General features: G+C 43.3%; 1 protein-coding gene across 3 annotated transcripts in view; it reads left to right on the forward strand.

The window, feature by feature from the left end:
- Positions 1–14,609: 14,609 nt before the first annotated feature.
- The window catches only part of PTPN12 (protein tyrosine phosphatase non-receptor type 12), a 592,849-nt gene continuing 590,907 nt past the window's right edge, over positions 14,610–16,551 (forward strand). For 2 of the 3 annotated variants that reach the window (XM_086967364.1, XM_086967365.1), the window contains exon 1: positions 14,610–14,924. In XM_086967364.1, coding sequence (XP_086823490.1) covers positions 14,826–14,924 — 99 coding nt within the window. In that variant the 5' untranslated portion in view covers positions 14,610–14,825. The remainder of the gene's footprint in view (positions 14,925–16,551) is intronic. The other variant, XM_086967366.1, reaches the window with a different exon arrangement.

The following is a 16,551-nucleotide window of genomic DNA, read 5'->3' on the forward strand; positions in this document are numbered from 1 at the left end:
GAAGCACTCTTCTTTTTGCTAGAAGCTTTAAATTTTACTGCGCTTAAAACTTTCTTTGTCACTTTATTCTCCGATAGCGTTTTTTTATTGAATTTGGATTGTTGTATTCCAGAATTCTCTAATTCTTCACATCCTTGGGGGTCCACCATGTGTGCATTTAACTTTGTGCTCCTAAGGGAAAACCTAGTCCGACCCCAACCTGAACTTTTTGACTTGCAGCCTCGCTCTGCACCTCTTTTCCACCCAGTCTTACCTTCCTTGCCGACCCGAAGCACTCCAGATACTTTGCAGCAGTTCTCAGCCTCCAGGTCCCCCTCTGTGGCTCTCGCCACTTGCCTACTCTCCGCCTGACTCAGGAACCGAAACTGACTCAATTTCACCAGCACTGCAACTGTGCTGCCCCTGCCTCTCCCACTGTGGAAGGGAAGCACAGCCAGGGCCCTCCTTCCCCGATCCAGCTCCCAAGCTGCATGCGCCCAGAGGGGCTTCCAGTCTGTGCACAGACCTGGGAACTTCCTTGGTGTTTTCTCAGGGCAAAACTTCCTTGCCCGTTGTCCCGGGGCAGCTGGGACGCTCACAGCCACCACCTCCAGCCCCACCAAACCACGCCAAGAGCCCCGACGGCTCCCGCCACAAAGACGCAGATACGGACTGGCAGGACCACATAGGCAGATACACAAGACTGAATCGAAGGTACAACTCCTCTATGATAGTTCAATTGTTTAGCGTTGTCTGGAAAGCATAAATTCTTTACTTAAATTTCCGAGACCTCAGCATACACCTACTCTTTTTTTGTATATATCTGCTCTGGCCTACGGGCGCCTCCGCGACCCGCTACTCGCCGGCCGCCATGTTCTCCTACCCTAGGAAAACTCCCTCCTCATGTCCCTGGGTGAATTCTTCTTAACTATGAAAAAAATGGATATAGCTGAAGCACATAGAGATAATTTAACATGTAGGTTACATGAAGAAGAGAATTTTTTTTTAATTTAGTAGAAAAGAGGAGACAAAATTTCCATAGAAAGGCCACTGAACCGAAACCCCAGATACACAAGTGGGCTGAAAGGGAGGATTTATTTGCAACTGGCAAGACTCGTGCTGCTATGTCCCTGGATCTTGAAAAGAAGGGGAAAATCGGTCTCCATAGGTTAAAAACAGAGTATAACAATGTATTCATCGGTTCCAGTGAATGTGAACACAATTTCCTGATAACTGGGGGTTGGGTACTAAAAGGGGGAACTGGAGTCTATTATATTTGTGGGAAAAAGGCTTATTTTTTACCTGCCTGATCATTGGTATGGGAGTTGCTATTTCGTAATAGTATTCCCGAAGATATATCATGTAAAGAGTATCACTGTAAGCAATGAAGACAATAATGGACTAACACGTAATAAAAGAGCTAGTTTTTCAGAAATTGTAGGTGATATATTTAGTGCATTGATACCTTCAGTGGGAGTAATTCTGAATGCACAAAGAATTTGTAAATTGTCTACAGTGTTTGATCGCTTATCGACTGACACTGCTGGAGGATTTTTATGAATCAATACTGAATTAGTTGCGATAAGATCTATGGTTTTGCAAAATCGACTGGCTCTTGATAAAAGAGGGCGGAGTCTGTAAAATGTTGAAGGCGCAACATTGTTGCACCTATATACCTGACAAAAGTACTGAAATTGGAAGGTATGTCAGGAATATTACGAATTTGGAAGAAGAATTAAAACCAGTGGAGGCTGATAGTGCACGGAAGAGACTAACTGATGGTCACTCCTCTGTTGGATGTTGGTTTTCTAATGTAGTAAAAAGTATTGTAGGTAGAATACTGATGCCAATAATGGGAATAGCCCTACTGATTTTAGTGATAATGATCTGGTGCAAATGCTGCAGAAACCAAAAGTGGTATGCAGTAAATGAGAAAAGAAAGAAGCGAAAATACAATGAAATTCAACTTGAAGAAATGAAAGGGGATATATACTAAAGAATGAAGGGTTTCCAAAAGAAAAGAGATAAAGGAAATCCTAAAGTAATAGAAGAAATTGAATTGGGAGACTACTAAAGTTGGCATCTGCTTCCGTAATTAGTGATGGTATAAAATACCATCAAAGAGGGGATTGATGGAGCAAGGTTTCATAAGTACAAAAACTTGCTCGGATTCAATCTTCTCGAAATAAATTGTAATTTATTAACCAACATGGTTTGTGATTACTAAAACTGCATTTCACAACATTTATAGTAAGAAGGGGAAAATTGCATATGTGTTTTAGTAACCCGTAATCTGAGTGACTAAAAATGGACGCCGAAAACGCAGGAACCTTTCTGCGCATGCTTCTACTGCATCTACATAGTATGACGCCTTTCGTTTTTGGTGGAAACTCTTTGCAGCTGCACACTAGTGCCAAGATGGCCGCTTCAAATTTCACATACTAATGCACATGCTCCAGCTCAAACTAAACTTTGTACGTTCTGCTTAACTATTAATGCTATAATTAAAATAAAGTAATGGGGTTAATGTAGAAATAAGAGGTATACAGTGCATTCATTTATTTTTGTATTCTAACGTGTCTTTCTTTGACTTTATTACTATCTCATATCTGGACCTGGAGGGTGTAGCAAACTCCATTTTGAAAAGGCTGCATCTGCGCAGATGATCATAGAAAACCTTAAAGCCTCTGACATTGACAAGCAGCCATGTCCTGACTTACTCACAATGTTCCTGTGAATCTGACTGTGTGACCCCAGGAGAGTAAGAAATATGTACTGTATTTAATATAATATATATGAATTGAAACTAATAATGTTGGGTGGAATAAAATCATGGGAAAGTAAAATTATGGACCGGAACATTGATCAATTACATCGAATAGAAATGATCTCATCTTAGTATGGTGTGATGACCTCTCCTCATCTTTCTGACCAATCAAACGAAGGGAACACATAAAATTTGCAACATTAAGGGGTTGGTACGCACTCTTAAATGGTATAACTAAGGTAGGCTTAGTCAATTAGATTATCCGACTTGTCACAGACCTGTCACTGACCGAACGTATGCTGAAGGAGAATCGAGAGCAGAGTGCTAGTCGAGCACTTTGACAGAAAAATCAGGGTTTTGCTGAGGGAGAAGAGTCAAGTTACCCATTCGGGGTCCGAGAGTAGCCATAGAGAGGGGTGTGATGCTGGCGTTGCACTTAGCAGAGGTAACCTGTCCTGTTCTCCACCTGTCCTGTTGGCACCTGATTAGTCGGGAGCATCTTTTCCTTGCCCAGCCCGTGCCAGGGTTGGTCCTCGCACCATTCTAGGTAAATATAATCTGTGTGATATGTCCTTGTATCGTTTCTTTTTCTCACCCTTCCCAGGTACCAATGTCTAAAGGTGTTTTTCTTAAAGCCCTTTAAGATTTATGCTTTAATCATTATTTTCTTACTTGAAATATTCCTGACTACATTACTTTGGATCTTGACTCATAAAATATTGCATAGATAAAGTGTTTAAAACTGTTCCAGAGTCTGTGGTTATTCTATGAAAGTAAATGTTATTATCTACCTATTATTCTAACTTCTTTTGATCCATCAGGATTAGGACATAGAGCATAAGTGACAAGGATTGGTAAGTCATGGTGTACAGGTGTAAGTACTAAGGTGAAATAAAATTATGATTGGCAGGTAGTTAAGCTGGATTACCGGTTCAAAGCATGGATGTGTATGGGCCCAGGTGAGTATGGTAAACTGAGCCGGAAATCCTGCGCCATCACAGTATTGCAAAGGTTAATGCATAAACTGTTTAAGGGCATAAAAGGTATAACATACATTCAACACGATATCTTAATAATGGGTCAAAGGGAGGGCGGAGCCGGGCCGGCGACCAAGATGGCCGCACGGGGTCCCGGCTCCGCCGACCTTCTTCCCTCACCGCCCGAATTGCTCGCCTGCCCCGTGCGAAAACGGAACTTCTGCGCGTCGGAAGGGACGCCGAGATGAGGCGTCCGACTCCGGCGAAAATCCGCGCTCCATGGACGGAGGTGTGCTCCTTTGCGCGGAGCGGCCCGCCCGATGCCAGCAGCCGGGACCTCGCGCTGCACTGCACCCGGCCGCCAGTTGAACAACAGCGGCCACACGGACCCGTGGGACTCCGCTCTCCCGTCATGGAGGCCAGTATACCCCTCGACACCGCTGGAGCCCGCTATCGGCGTGATGCACTGTCCCTCTGTGCTAATTGCTCCCCCCCCCCCCCCCCCCCAGCACATTTCATCGGCAGCCGGACAATGGGAACTGCTCTTTGTTTCCCTGGTGAATTGCGATTTACGCTCCGGCTCACTGGTGCCGGTGGGGGCACAATGCTGCTGTGTTACTTCTTGGGCTGGGGGGGGGGGGCCGTATGCACTAGCCAGTGGTGGGGGAAAATGGCATCCTGTGCTACTTTATTGTTGGGGCACCGGCGAACCACAATCCTATCTGGCGGGGGCCGGCAACTCCGAAGCCTGTCTGTACTGCGCCGTGGTGGTGCTCCCTGGGAGAGTGGCGACTCGATGGGTTCTACCTAGTTATGGCGGCGGCCGAGTGTATTGGATACCGGGGGATGGCGAATGAATACCCTCAAGGGCCTGGAGAAATAGATTCTGGAAATGGCGTGAGGATGTTCTGATTGCCTTTGGATCGATGATTAACTGTAAGCCGCCACCAGCTTTGCCCGTCACTCCTTGTGGGATAAATGTCGCAGCTCCCTGCGGAGGAGCCACGGCCGGATGTGGATGCGACTTAATGGTGGCTGGAACGCGGACATGCTCCCTTAAGAGACTCCTTGGTGGCTCGTAGCGGATCAACTAAAGGATAACTGGCCCCGTGGGTGAAGGTTGATGGTGGTTGAGCGAACCGCGCCATGTGACGTCGAAGAGGCTTTGGTTTCTCCTGGAATGATTTGTGTGCTCCAGTTTGTACTTTTCTGACCCGGCCCGGCATTACATGACTGGTGTAATCTGTATTATTGATCTTGGGGGCCCGTGGGAGTCGAGTGCGCTCGGGCACCATTGTTGCTACTTGGGGAGATCTATACTCTCCTGTGGGACTCGAAATGCTGAGCGATTAATACTATCCTGTTTAAGTGGGTGCTCCCAATGTTATGACTTTACTCTCTAAGCAATTGAAACTTTGTGTGACGGTGGGGGGGGGTCGGGGTGCCCGTATCGGGGAATCTTCCACATATTTCTTTTCCTATCGTGGGCTGTTAGTTATCCTTTCTTTTCCTCTCTTATTCTTTAACTTATGGTGTGTTATTGCCTTTCTCTTTTTTCTCTTATTTCTTGTCTATATTTCGGGTTCATAATGGGCGACAGGCACGCTGCTAGGGGGATAGGCCGTAGCCACAAGCAGGGGTGCAGGTTGGGGGGATGGGGGAGGGATGTGGTTGTTTTCCTTCTTTCTTTTTCGTTTCTAGGCCTTCCTTATTTTTGTTGCTCTTGGCTCGACTTTACTTTCTCCTTTTCTCCTCTTATTTGGGATCTCTGTGGAGATAATCCTCCGCATGCTCTTCTTATTTTGAACGATGAGAGTGATTTTTGAATGCTTTGCCACTGTGGCCTGGAACTGTTCGGTGGGAGAACTGCTTTGCATTTTGACTATCCTGATACTGTTTTGGAACATCCATGCCTTACCGACAGTAATCCGGACTATGAACATCCTGCTTCTCGAATATCCCTTGATTTGTTATGTCTTAAGTGTAATGCCACAGATCCTGCTTTTTCTATTTAATTTTAAAATGAAACCTTCTTTAATCCTGTTACCTTCCGGTAAGAATGCTTTCCTGGGTTACAACCAGTAATTTGCGGAGCGGAGCTTCGTGCTGCCATGGACTGATTGCTTTGTTTTATCCGCTCCCGCCCAATGGCTGACCATGACGGTCTGCATTGCTTTGATTGTAACTGATTTAAGTACCAATAAAGGTTTACCAAAAATTTAAAAATAAAATAAAATAATGGGTCAAAACATGAGTGAGCATGATGAAAAACTAAAAATTGTATTAGAAAAATTGGCAGAAAAAGGGTTAACTGCTGAACTTAAAAAAATACAAATTTAGAATGAAATCTGTAACATATCTTGGTCACGAAGTAGGTGGTGATGGTATCTCCCCTAAGAAATACTTAATTGAAGCTATTGAAAAGGCACCTTCACCCAAATCCAAGGACAAAGTACGATCCTTTCTTGGATTAGCGGAATTTTATTCCTACTTTGTAAAGAATTTTGCTACAAAAATGTACAATTTGAGACAATTGCTGAAAGTTAAACAAGAATTTGTATGGAATGAAAAACTCGAACGTGACTTTAAGGAAATCCAAACCGATCTCACAGCTGCTTTTCCACTTCAAGCTTTTGACAATCTTGCACATAGTATCATCACAACTGATGCTAGTGGCAAGGGACTAGGAGCGGTACTTTCACAAATAAACAATGACGGTGAAGAAGTAACCATTGCATTTCCTTCTCGTTCGTTATCTCCACCTGAAGAAAAATATTCAGTAATAGAAAAAGAAATGCTAGCCTCTGTATGGTCAATGGAAAAGTTCAGACAATTTGTTTGGGGTACTAGGTTTACTCTTCGTACAGACCACAAACCATTACTCAATGTATTAACTTCAGAGGGTATACTCAAAGCCACCCCGAGGATTGCAAAAATGAATCTGAAGTTGTTGGACTTTACGTATGATGTTGAAAACCTACCAGGAAAGAGAAATCCAGTAGCAGATTACCTCAGTAGATCACCATTACCTTATGATTCTTATTCATGTCCAGATTCGGACAATTTCAATGTGGCTGTTGTCTTTGATGATTTGAGTGCAATTACTAAAGAGGAATGGGACAATGGTTATTCTCATGATGATGTGCTATGTAAAGCTGCAAGTCTCATCACCAATGGCTGGCCAAACAAAAACAATCTTCAAGGAGACTTAAGGGCCATGTGGGAAATCCAGGATGAACTGTCTATTGACAACTCAGGTTACATCTGTAGATGCCAAAGAATTATTGTTCCCACTACATAACATATGAAAGTGTTAGAAATAAATCACGAAGGTCATCTTGGCATCACAAAGTTGAAATCTAGAATCAAAATGCTATATTGGTGGCCGGGAATGGACACAGATATTGAAAAGGTTGTCAGACTTTGTTCCGTTTGTGCTGATGCAGATAAATCCCATAGAGTACTTAGACCTACACTTGGTGCCAGAGTAATTCCTGATTGCCCATGGAAAAATCTCAGTTTTGATTGGTTAGGCCCTATTGAGGACAATGAAGGAAACAATAAACATATTTTAGTAGTCATTGATGATTAATTAAAATGGCCCGAAGTTGACATTACTGAAAATTTTGATAGTAAACACGTCCTGAATTTTATGGAAAGTTTGTTCTTACGGAAGGAATTCCCAAAGTGTTTCTAAGTGACAATGGGTGACAATTTGCATCTGAGAAATATTCCATTTTTTTTTTAAAGGAATGGAATTTGCAGAAAAAATACTCCAATTTATAATCCTGCTGGAAATTGAATTGTTGAAAGGTTTAACAGAGTCATCATGGGAAGTTGTCCAAGCATCTATAAATGCAGGTAAAATTGGGAAAAAGAACTCATGAGCACCCTATGAGCTTACAGGATCACTCCTACAGGAACTGGTTAAAGTCCTTTCAGAATGTTAAGAGGCATAGAACCTTTTAGTAAAGATAATGTAGCTTGGAACACAAAGAAGATTTACAGCAAATGGTCACCAGCTTTAGTTAGATCCAATTTAAGGAAAATGCATGACACTTGCAAATTTCACTTTGATAAAACACACAATGCCAATGATATTAAGTTAAAGACTGGAGATTGGGTTAAAGTAAAATTATCCTCAAAAGTTAAAAAAGGTCAAAGCAAATATTTTGTGCCTTTACAAATCAGTTCTCCTTACTCTAAATCTGCCAAATTAAGTGATGGAAATTTTTGGCATTACAACAGAATGGCTTTCTGTGGGGATTGTTGTTCAGGAAAAAAGTTGAAAAACATGTTTCTTCCATGAACTGGATGTGGGATGAGGTCATAAGTTCATCTACTACTAATCATTAATCATCCAGTTTTTCTCCAACCTCCAGTCTGCATTCTTTTGGAGTCATCTCTAATGATTCGTCTCAAATCATCTCCAGTGAGTCTGCTAAATCTTCAGGTTGCTCTAGCAGAGTTACAGGAGCTGGTAGAGCAGTAAACATACCAGCAAAATACAGAAGTGATGTTATGTAAATTGTATGTTTTGCAAAGAAGGGGATTGTGGTTACCTTGTATCTATCTTTTTCTTACGTTGTATTCTTATTGTTATTAAGTGAATTTTACTTGTGCACTTTATTTGTTTTATTTTATTATTTTTCATTTAAAGAGAGATGTGGTATCTCTGTCACTATAGCTACTTTGTAACCATTACAGTACATCACTATGCATTCTAGAACTGAGTTAGTTCAGTTCAGTTAGAAACTACTTGCTGCGTGGATGTACCTGCTTGTCAAAATCAATCAATGAGGGGAGGAAGAGTGCTGATCCATTCAGTCTCCTATTGGTTAATCAAGAATCATGGGGGACGGATCACTTGTCCTGCATAACCAGGGTATGCAGGTCGGTATGGGGTGTCTCCCAAGTAAAAGACCCTCATGCACATGTAAATTAGGATCTCGTAGCGGTATATGTTGTCTCCCCGCTCTTGTTAACACGTGTGTGCATAATCCTTGGGTCAGTATTTATGCAGCCTCCGCCAGGAGGTATTTACCCTTAGTTAAAACAGTAGTGATCGTGAACAATGGGTGATAAGTGCTCAAGGGAGGTTTTAAGATACCCGAACAAACAGACTGAAACTTTAATTGGTCTGGGTTCGAGTAGACTGAATTGAAAAATTGGTGTGCAGCTATGGAATGATAAGGGATTCAAGCGCACGCACTGATATAGTGATTTAAAATACGGTCGACATGTTTCAGCCCTGTTCGCCTATATAGGTCAGTGGGCTTTCTTCAGGACCAGTGCAGGGTAGTGAAAAAAGTGAAAAAATAGGTAATTATGACCTGTTTCTTCAGTGAATGGGAGGTCGCATTGTACCTGTAAGGAAAACATATACGTACAAAACATATAGGGGAGGTGGGAAGACACACAGTTATGTACAAATAGTACAAATTTCAAAATTGTTTGGAGCTTGTTTAGGAGGTCTCGCTTGTCCTTCAAGTATGTCAAGAGTTTCCACCCCATCCCCTGAGGGAGAATCTCCCGTACAGCCAGTTCCTCAGATTGAGGAGAAACTGCAGCAAAACCTGGGACTACAAAAAACAGGCCAACGACTTATGTGAAAAATTGACAATCCGCCAGTATCCAAGAAAAGTGATCAATAAATGTAGAAAGCGGGCTCGCAATCAACTGAGAGAAGCCCTTTTAGAGACAACACAGAAGCCACAAGAAAATATAATCACTTGTGTCACGACCTATACCCCGGTGACCAATAACATCAAAAAGATCATAAACAAAAATCGGAGGATCCTTAAATCAAATTCCCTCAATTGGCCGCAACCGAGGTTCGCTAACAAAAGGAGCCGGAACCTGAAGGACCTGTTAGTCCACACCAGACCTCCCCCCAAGAAACTGAAAGACAAACCTGGCCTGTGGGATAATCAACCAGTAACAGGACACTACCCATGCGGTGCCTGTTCAGTTTGCAACCTTACAAAACCAACAAAGGAACTGCAACTACTACCAGACCTCAAATGGAGGATGAGACGACACACCAACTGCAACACAAGCCACGTAATCTATATGATTACCTGCCCGTGCCAGATGCGGTACGTCGGTATGACATGCCGTAAAGCCAAACAGAGACTATGTGAACATCGCAGTAATGTCAACTGCAAAAAAATGACTACAAAAATGTCAACCCATTATTTAGAATTGGGACATTCAACTACTGATCTACAATGGGTCATTCTAGAGACTCAACGTAATAGACAGGAATGCAGCTAAGATTCTTTTTGAGAAAGAGCAACGCTGGATACACCGTCTCAAAACGGACACCTCAGGCTTAAACAACAGCATTCCCTGGTTGAGTTTAAACAGATAATAGGTACAGTCCAGGAGCACGAACCCCACTGTACTCAGAGTAACAATATCATCACCTGGACCACCCCACCCTTGTGACTTCATCTTTTGCCATATGTGCAATATTACAACCAGTGAAAAAGAGCGGCCTCCTAACCACTGAATTCTGTGTAAAACCACCACAACTCTGATAATCAGTGTAATGTTACAAATACATACCAGAACCACCAAATACCGTTTCGCAGCCACACCTCACTGTAGTAATTTCATAACCAAGCAATATCGATTATCCACATGTGGGTTCATGGAATAAGTTCACATTTTGGAAGCAGCGTTATGTATTGAGGCGAGACACCCAATTAAGTTATTTATTCTCTGCCTCACCACAAAACCACTTTAACTAGGTTAATTACACAACTAACCTTGTAACATGTAATTTTATGAGATTATACTCATGTTTATTGACATCCAACAATGTATATTTCACTACTCTTCGTTTTCCTTTCATCATTATGCGAGTAACTCCTCGCTGTCTTCCAAGAGTGTACAAATAACCTAGGAAACAAACCCGTGAGCATATCCGGGTCGAGATAGGCAGAGACAGCACAAGCTGGGCTGAAGGAGAACAGCCCCAGTGAGGCGCTCCCTTCATTGCCGCCGACCCGAAGAAGTGCCGATTGTCACTTCAAGAGGTACGTTGTGTCGCAAATGCCGCCACCCCTTTCCTTCACATAAGTGTAACAGGAAGATCGATACACATGACACACCCGCTCCTACTAACGAGCTAGAGTAGTCTATAACCGCTGTTTAGGATAAACTTTATCCTCCACTTGCACTCGCTCGAAAACAAGCATTGACAGCGAGCGACGCCATAAACGTTAATCCAGATCCCTCACGCACACACGCATGTAGACTAGCATTGATAGCGATAATCGTGCCCGCACCAATCAGTCTTTATTCGCATAATGTATGGCAAACTACGCCAAAGGGGCAACCAATACCCCCCATGAAGCGCGCATCCCCCGAGAAGCGCGTACATCTTAATACAGTAACTTTTTAACACAAAATAGGCTAAGCCACCATAATTGCACCCTCGGAGCATGGTCCACTCTACCACTCACGATAATGGTTTTCTCCGAACAACATGAGAATGTATAGACACTTAATAGCTTACCGAGAATGAGAGTGGTTAGAATCACATCAATTTACATTGTTCCTTAACGAACCTACCAGAATTCACTGGGATGAAAGTAGTTAATATAACACCATATCAGAATCGCACTGGCACTGGAACGAACTTACCTGAACTTTATATACCTGCCTCACAGCATGAAATAACCACCATAAGCTTGAGGATGAGAGAGTCGACACCCCATATGAGTGTGAATCTGTGTAAAGTATTGCCATTTTTTTAGGTGTTTTACAAAATCTAATTGATTTTGATATTTGTACTATTTGTACATAACTGTGTGTCTTCCCACCTCCCCTCTCCCCTATATGTTTTGTACGTATATGTTTTCCTTACAGGTACAATGCGACCTCAAATTCCCTGAGGAAACAGGTAATAATTACCTTTTTACACTTTTTTCACTACCTTGCACTGGTTCTGAAGAAAGCCCACTGACCTGTATAGGCGAACAGGGCTGAAACATGTCGACCGTATTTTAAATCACTATATCAGTGAGCTTGAATCCCTTATCATTCCATAGCTGCACACCAATTTTTCAATTCAGTTTACTCGAACCCAGACCAATTAAAGTTTCAGTCTGTTTGTTCGGGTATCTTAAAACTTCCCTTGAGCACTTATCACTCATTGTTCACGATCACTACTGTTTTAACTAAGGGTAAATACCTCCTGGCGGAGTCTGCATAAATACTGACCCAAGGATTATGCACACACGTGTTAACAAGAGCGGGGCGACAACATATACCCCTACGAGATCCTAATTTACACGTGCATGAGGGTCTTTTACTTGGGAGACACCCCATACCGACCTGCATACCCTGGTTATGCACGACAAGTGATCCTTTCCTCATGATTCTTGAATATACCTGCTTGTCTTCAATAAACCTTATGCTCAATCTTCTACCTCTTCTTCAATCAATGGGGGTGGGGAGAAGGAAATTACTGATCCATCCAGTTTCCTTTGGCTCAAATCTTTTAATCAGTAGGGGGGTGGATCACTTGTCCTGCCAACCTGGATTACTCAGGTATTCGGTACGTCCCTCAGTAAAAAACCCTCATGCACTCGAGATGGAATCGTGAGTAGCGGTATATCTTGGTTCTCCGCTATATTTCTCGAGTGTCTGCATAATCACAGGGTTATTTGGTATGCAGCCTCCGCCCGGAGGTAGTCATCCAAGGTTGTGTGCAGTAGTGTCCAGTGATTAGTGAAAGTGGTGAATTTTAAAATAACTCGAAAAGCCAGAGAGTGAATTTTATTATTCCGGATTCGAGCCAATTATGTTGAAAATATCCTTGGTATGCGTTTCTGAGAATTATTAGGGTTCTCTTCGCTACCTATTTTCGTGATTTAAAAGGTCGACATGTTTCAGCCCTTATTTGTCAAAGTGATCGTCTGGCTTTCTTCAGGACCAGGTGAGGAAGTGAGAAGGGGATCTATTTAGTCCCTTCCTTTTGAGGTCAATTTTGTGCCTGTAGAATAAAAGGGTGTGTCAGTTTAAGGGGGAGTTTTACGGGACATCTTCTATATACATTAATTCACCTATCAGCTCTGTGCTGGAAGTAAATTACTCATTCAATTACTTATTTACCATTCATAGCTTCGCCATTATCCTGTCTTGAGTAACCACATACCCAAAATTTGCCAATTATAAAATTCACAATGCTTTAAGTCACAAATTTGTTCTCCTGTCATCAACCCTCATTCTTAAGATGAAGTTTCTCATGGCATCTCACCAAAATATGTTTCATGGGATTCTGTTATTATACCCATACTAGATGTTATCATTCTCCACTCTAACTTATTTGTCTCCACTTTCTACTTTACATCTGAGTTCTCATATTAAGTCGTACAGTATAAACATTTCCCAAAACTAGTTTCATTGCGTGCTCAAATTTAGTCTCTGTGGTATTCTCTTAAACCAATTATATGCCCCAAACATACTCATGTAATGTGCTCGCAATCGCATGCTGGTCACATACCTCCGCACGTGTTAATACGTGCTTCCGCGGGTGCCTTGGAGAATGATAACAGCACAGAGCTGATAGGTGAATTAATGTATATAGAAGATGTCCCGTAAAACTCCCCCTTAAACTGACACACCCTTTTATTCTATAGGCACAAAATTGACCTCAAAAGGAAGGGACTAAATAGATCCCCTTCTCACCTCCTCACCTGGTCCTGAAGAAAGCCTGACGATCACTTTGACAAATAAGGGCTGAAACATGTCGACCTTTTAAATCACGAAAATAGGTAGCGAAGAGAACCCTAATAATTCTCAGAAACGCATACCAAGGATATTTTCAACATAATTGGCTCGAATCCGGAATAATAAAATTCACTCTCTGGCTTTTCGAGTTATTTTAAAATTCACCACTTTCACTAATCACTGGACACTACTGCACACAACCTTGGATGACTACCTCCGGGCGGAGGCTGCATACCAAATAACCCTGTGATTATGCAGACACTCGAGAAATATAGCGGAGAACCAAGATATACCGCTACTCACGATTCCATCTCGAGTGCATGAGGTTTTTTACTGAGGGACGTACCGAATACCTGAGTAATCCAGGTTGGCAGGACAAGTGATCCACCCCCCTACTGATTAAAAGACAATCTTCTACCTCACCTGAGCATCATTACAGCATTACGCTGATTACAGTGCTTTGCTTTCAGTGGGAAAAAAATGGGCCATCACTAACATCGTTTGTCATTTATATCCCGGCTGGGAAAAGGAGTTAAAAGGGAAGGGACTCCAAATATTTTTCAAAACTGTCACCCCCGATTCTAATAATTTCACTGTGTATATTTTTTTTTAATTTATTGAGGGCGCAGAATAAACATTTTTGAAGACCACTGCTCTATTCCATTCATACATGGCACCATGTGACATAAGAAGAAACCTGCAACCGCAATTCAACTTATAAACCAACATTCTCCTAAACACATTATTAAAAAAAAATCGATCTCCAGTCTAATAAACCATGTCTATGGAATAGATACTAACGAACACCCTCAAGTTCTGAATAATGGAGTAATCGAAATAATGGTATGCTCAGGGTCAAGATAACATAAAGCTTATAGCACGCCCTTTATTATATTTAGTGAAATTTACTGAATCCGCCCACATTAGGTCGTCAATACTGGAGACTCCGAGCTACTCCCGTTCCAACATGTTGACTAATACTCAACAAAACATTCTTTCTTCGTCTGGTTAACCAGGTCAGACTACAATTCAATTCCTTTCTAGTGGCGACTGAGTTCGCTCCCATTGGATGATGGCAGCACGTTAGCGCCACGGCGACGGTTCCCCAGTCCTTCTTCTTTGTTCACGCACACACGGTACCTAACGTAGAGTCCGTCTTCTGTTTCTATGTGGGCGTTGGAGGGCTCGGCGCCGCCAGTTCCGGCCAGTCCCTCCCTTACCCGGAGGAGTCTCCGAGCCTAGGAAGAGTAGCCAGGCTGGGAACAGCCGCCGGGCGTGATGAGCGACCCGGCACGGGGCTGTATGGGGGCTTGAAGGGCAATTGCTGATATAGTGGAACGGGCACATCGCGAGGCAGCATGGAGCAGGCGGTGATCCTTCGGAGCTTTATCCAGCGGGTGAGAGCCATGGAGAGGAAGGAGCCCTGCGGTGACGACAGCTTCTGTAGCGACTTCATGGTGAGTCCTGGGCACTGGGATGTTTCAGTGGTACCGTGGGATCTGGATGTATATTTAAATAAACTAATTCGGGGCCGAAGGGTAAATGCAAGAGCGCCGGTGGTCTGTGCGGGAGGGGCACTGATAAGCTGTGGAGGAGAGGCTGGTGGGCAGTGTATGTTATGGTCCTAGCTGGAGAGGCACCGATGAGCTGTGGAGGGTAAACGCAGGTAGGCTGCGGAGAAGCATTGGGGCGGTATAACGGATTATGACAGTTCCATACAGCGGTGGCTCTACCGGTGGTGTGTTCAGGACAGACGCTGTTGGGTATGAGCTGTTTTGTTCTGTAGGAGAGATGCAATGTGTAAGAGGCAATGGAAGCTGCAGTAGATGCTATGAGTGCTGGTATTAACAGTGGTAGCTTAGAGCTCTGCAAAAGAGCCATTGGTTAGTTGTGCACGAGGGCCATTCGGAAGGCTGTAGGGCAGTGGCGCTACATGATGGGCCATGTGTGCCTGCAGAAAGGATAAGGGCGGTAAAGTTCTTCCAAACGAGCAAAAGCACATATGTCCCATCGGAGACTGATGAATTGGTGAAGGATGAGTAGGGGCAAAAGGATGGGGCATCTGATATTCCCAACATTGGATTTTCACATCTGACATATTGCCTACTCCTCAAATATTTCTTGTTTCCATGTTTCTTACTAGTTTCTGCGAGTAATACTTGGCTGGGTGTATTAGCTGTCAAACCATTCATTAAGTTGCCGTAGCATTTAAAGTAGTAGTGACTGCTAGGTCATGTTTACTGAGCCGCGAGTGTACGTTGACGGTTTCATCTTTGATTAATACTCCCAGAACACGAGTGAAGGGGGCTGGCAAACTATGCCCACCTCTTGAAGATTTAGCCTGTGCTTTTCCATGATTGCACCTACAGTAAGGTGGGCCTGTGTTGCACAAACGAGGAGAATTGGTCTGTTGGCTTAATTGCGCCACAATCCGTGCCCTGCCCAGTCTTTCACTGGAATCTCCTTGTTCTCTGTGGTGTTCATGATACACGGATGCCCTCGGACCCCAAGAGTCCGCTGCTGACCGTGTGTCATGCAGGGATGGTGAAGCCCTCGGATGTTGCGCAAGGCTGACGGGATGTTGGGAGGGTCTGGGAGTGAGAGGAAGTGTGACTCCGGGAAGTGCATGTCCCAGCTGGGAGGAAAATGCTTGTGTCTGTTGCAGCCTGCAGCACTTCCTGATCTTGGGAACTCTCGCTGCGCTCAGCTCCCAAGATCTGGGGAAAGGAAAAAACGCAGTCTGCCGTCTGCATTTTATGTGGCTAGAGACGCATTTGCTTCCCTTTGCTAACTTAAGGAAACGAATGTTGTTGACCGCTTGTTTTTGATCGTGCTGCCCATATTTTTAGATTGAAGTTCGTTCTTATTTAAACTAGAAAACTGTCATGTTTCTTTTTTCTTCCAATAGAGAGGGATTCTTTCTCTTGGGGCATAACACATTTTATTTGTAAAACTGCCGTCTGCTCCCTAGTTTGATTTTTATGAACAATTCGCTTTTCGATTGAATGTATGCCTCTTTTGCTGTCTATAGTCTTGCCACTGACACCAGCAGGGCAGACTGTACCTAGGGACAGAGGCGCAACT

This window comes from Lissotriton vulgaris, chromosome 1_1 (assembly GCF_964263255.1).
Source record: "Lissotriton vulgaris chromosome 1_1, aLisVul1.2, whole genome shotgun sequence".
Classification (NCBI taxonomy): domain Eukaryota; kingdom Metazoa; phylum Chordata; class Amphibia; order Caudata; family Salamandridae; genus Lissotriton; species Lissotriton vulgaris.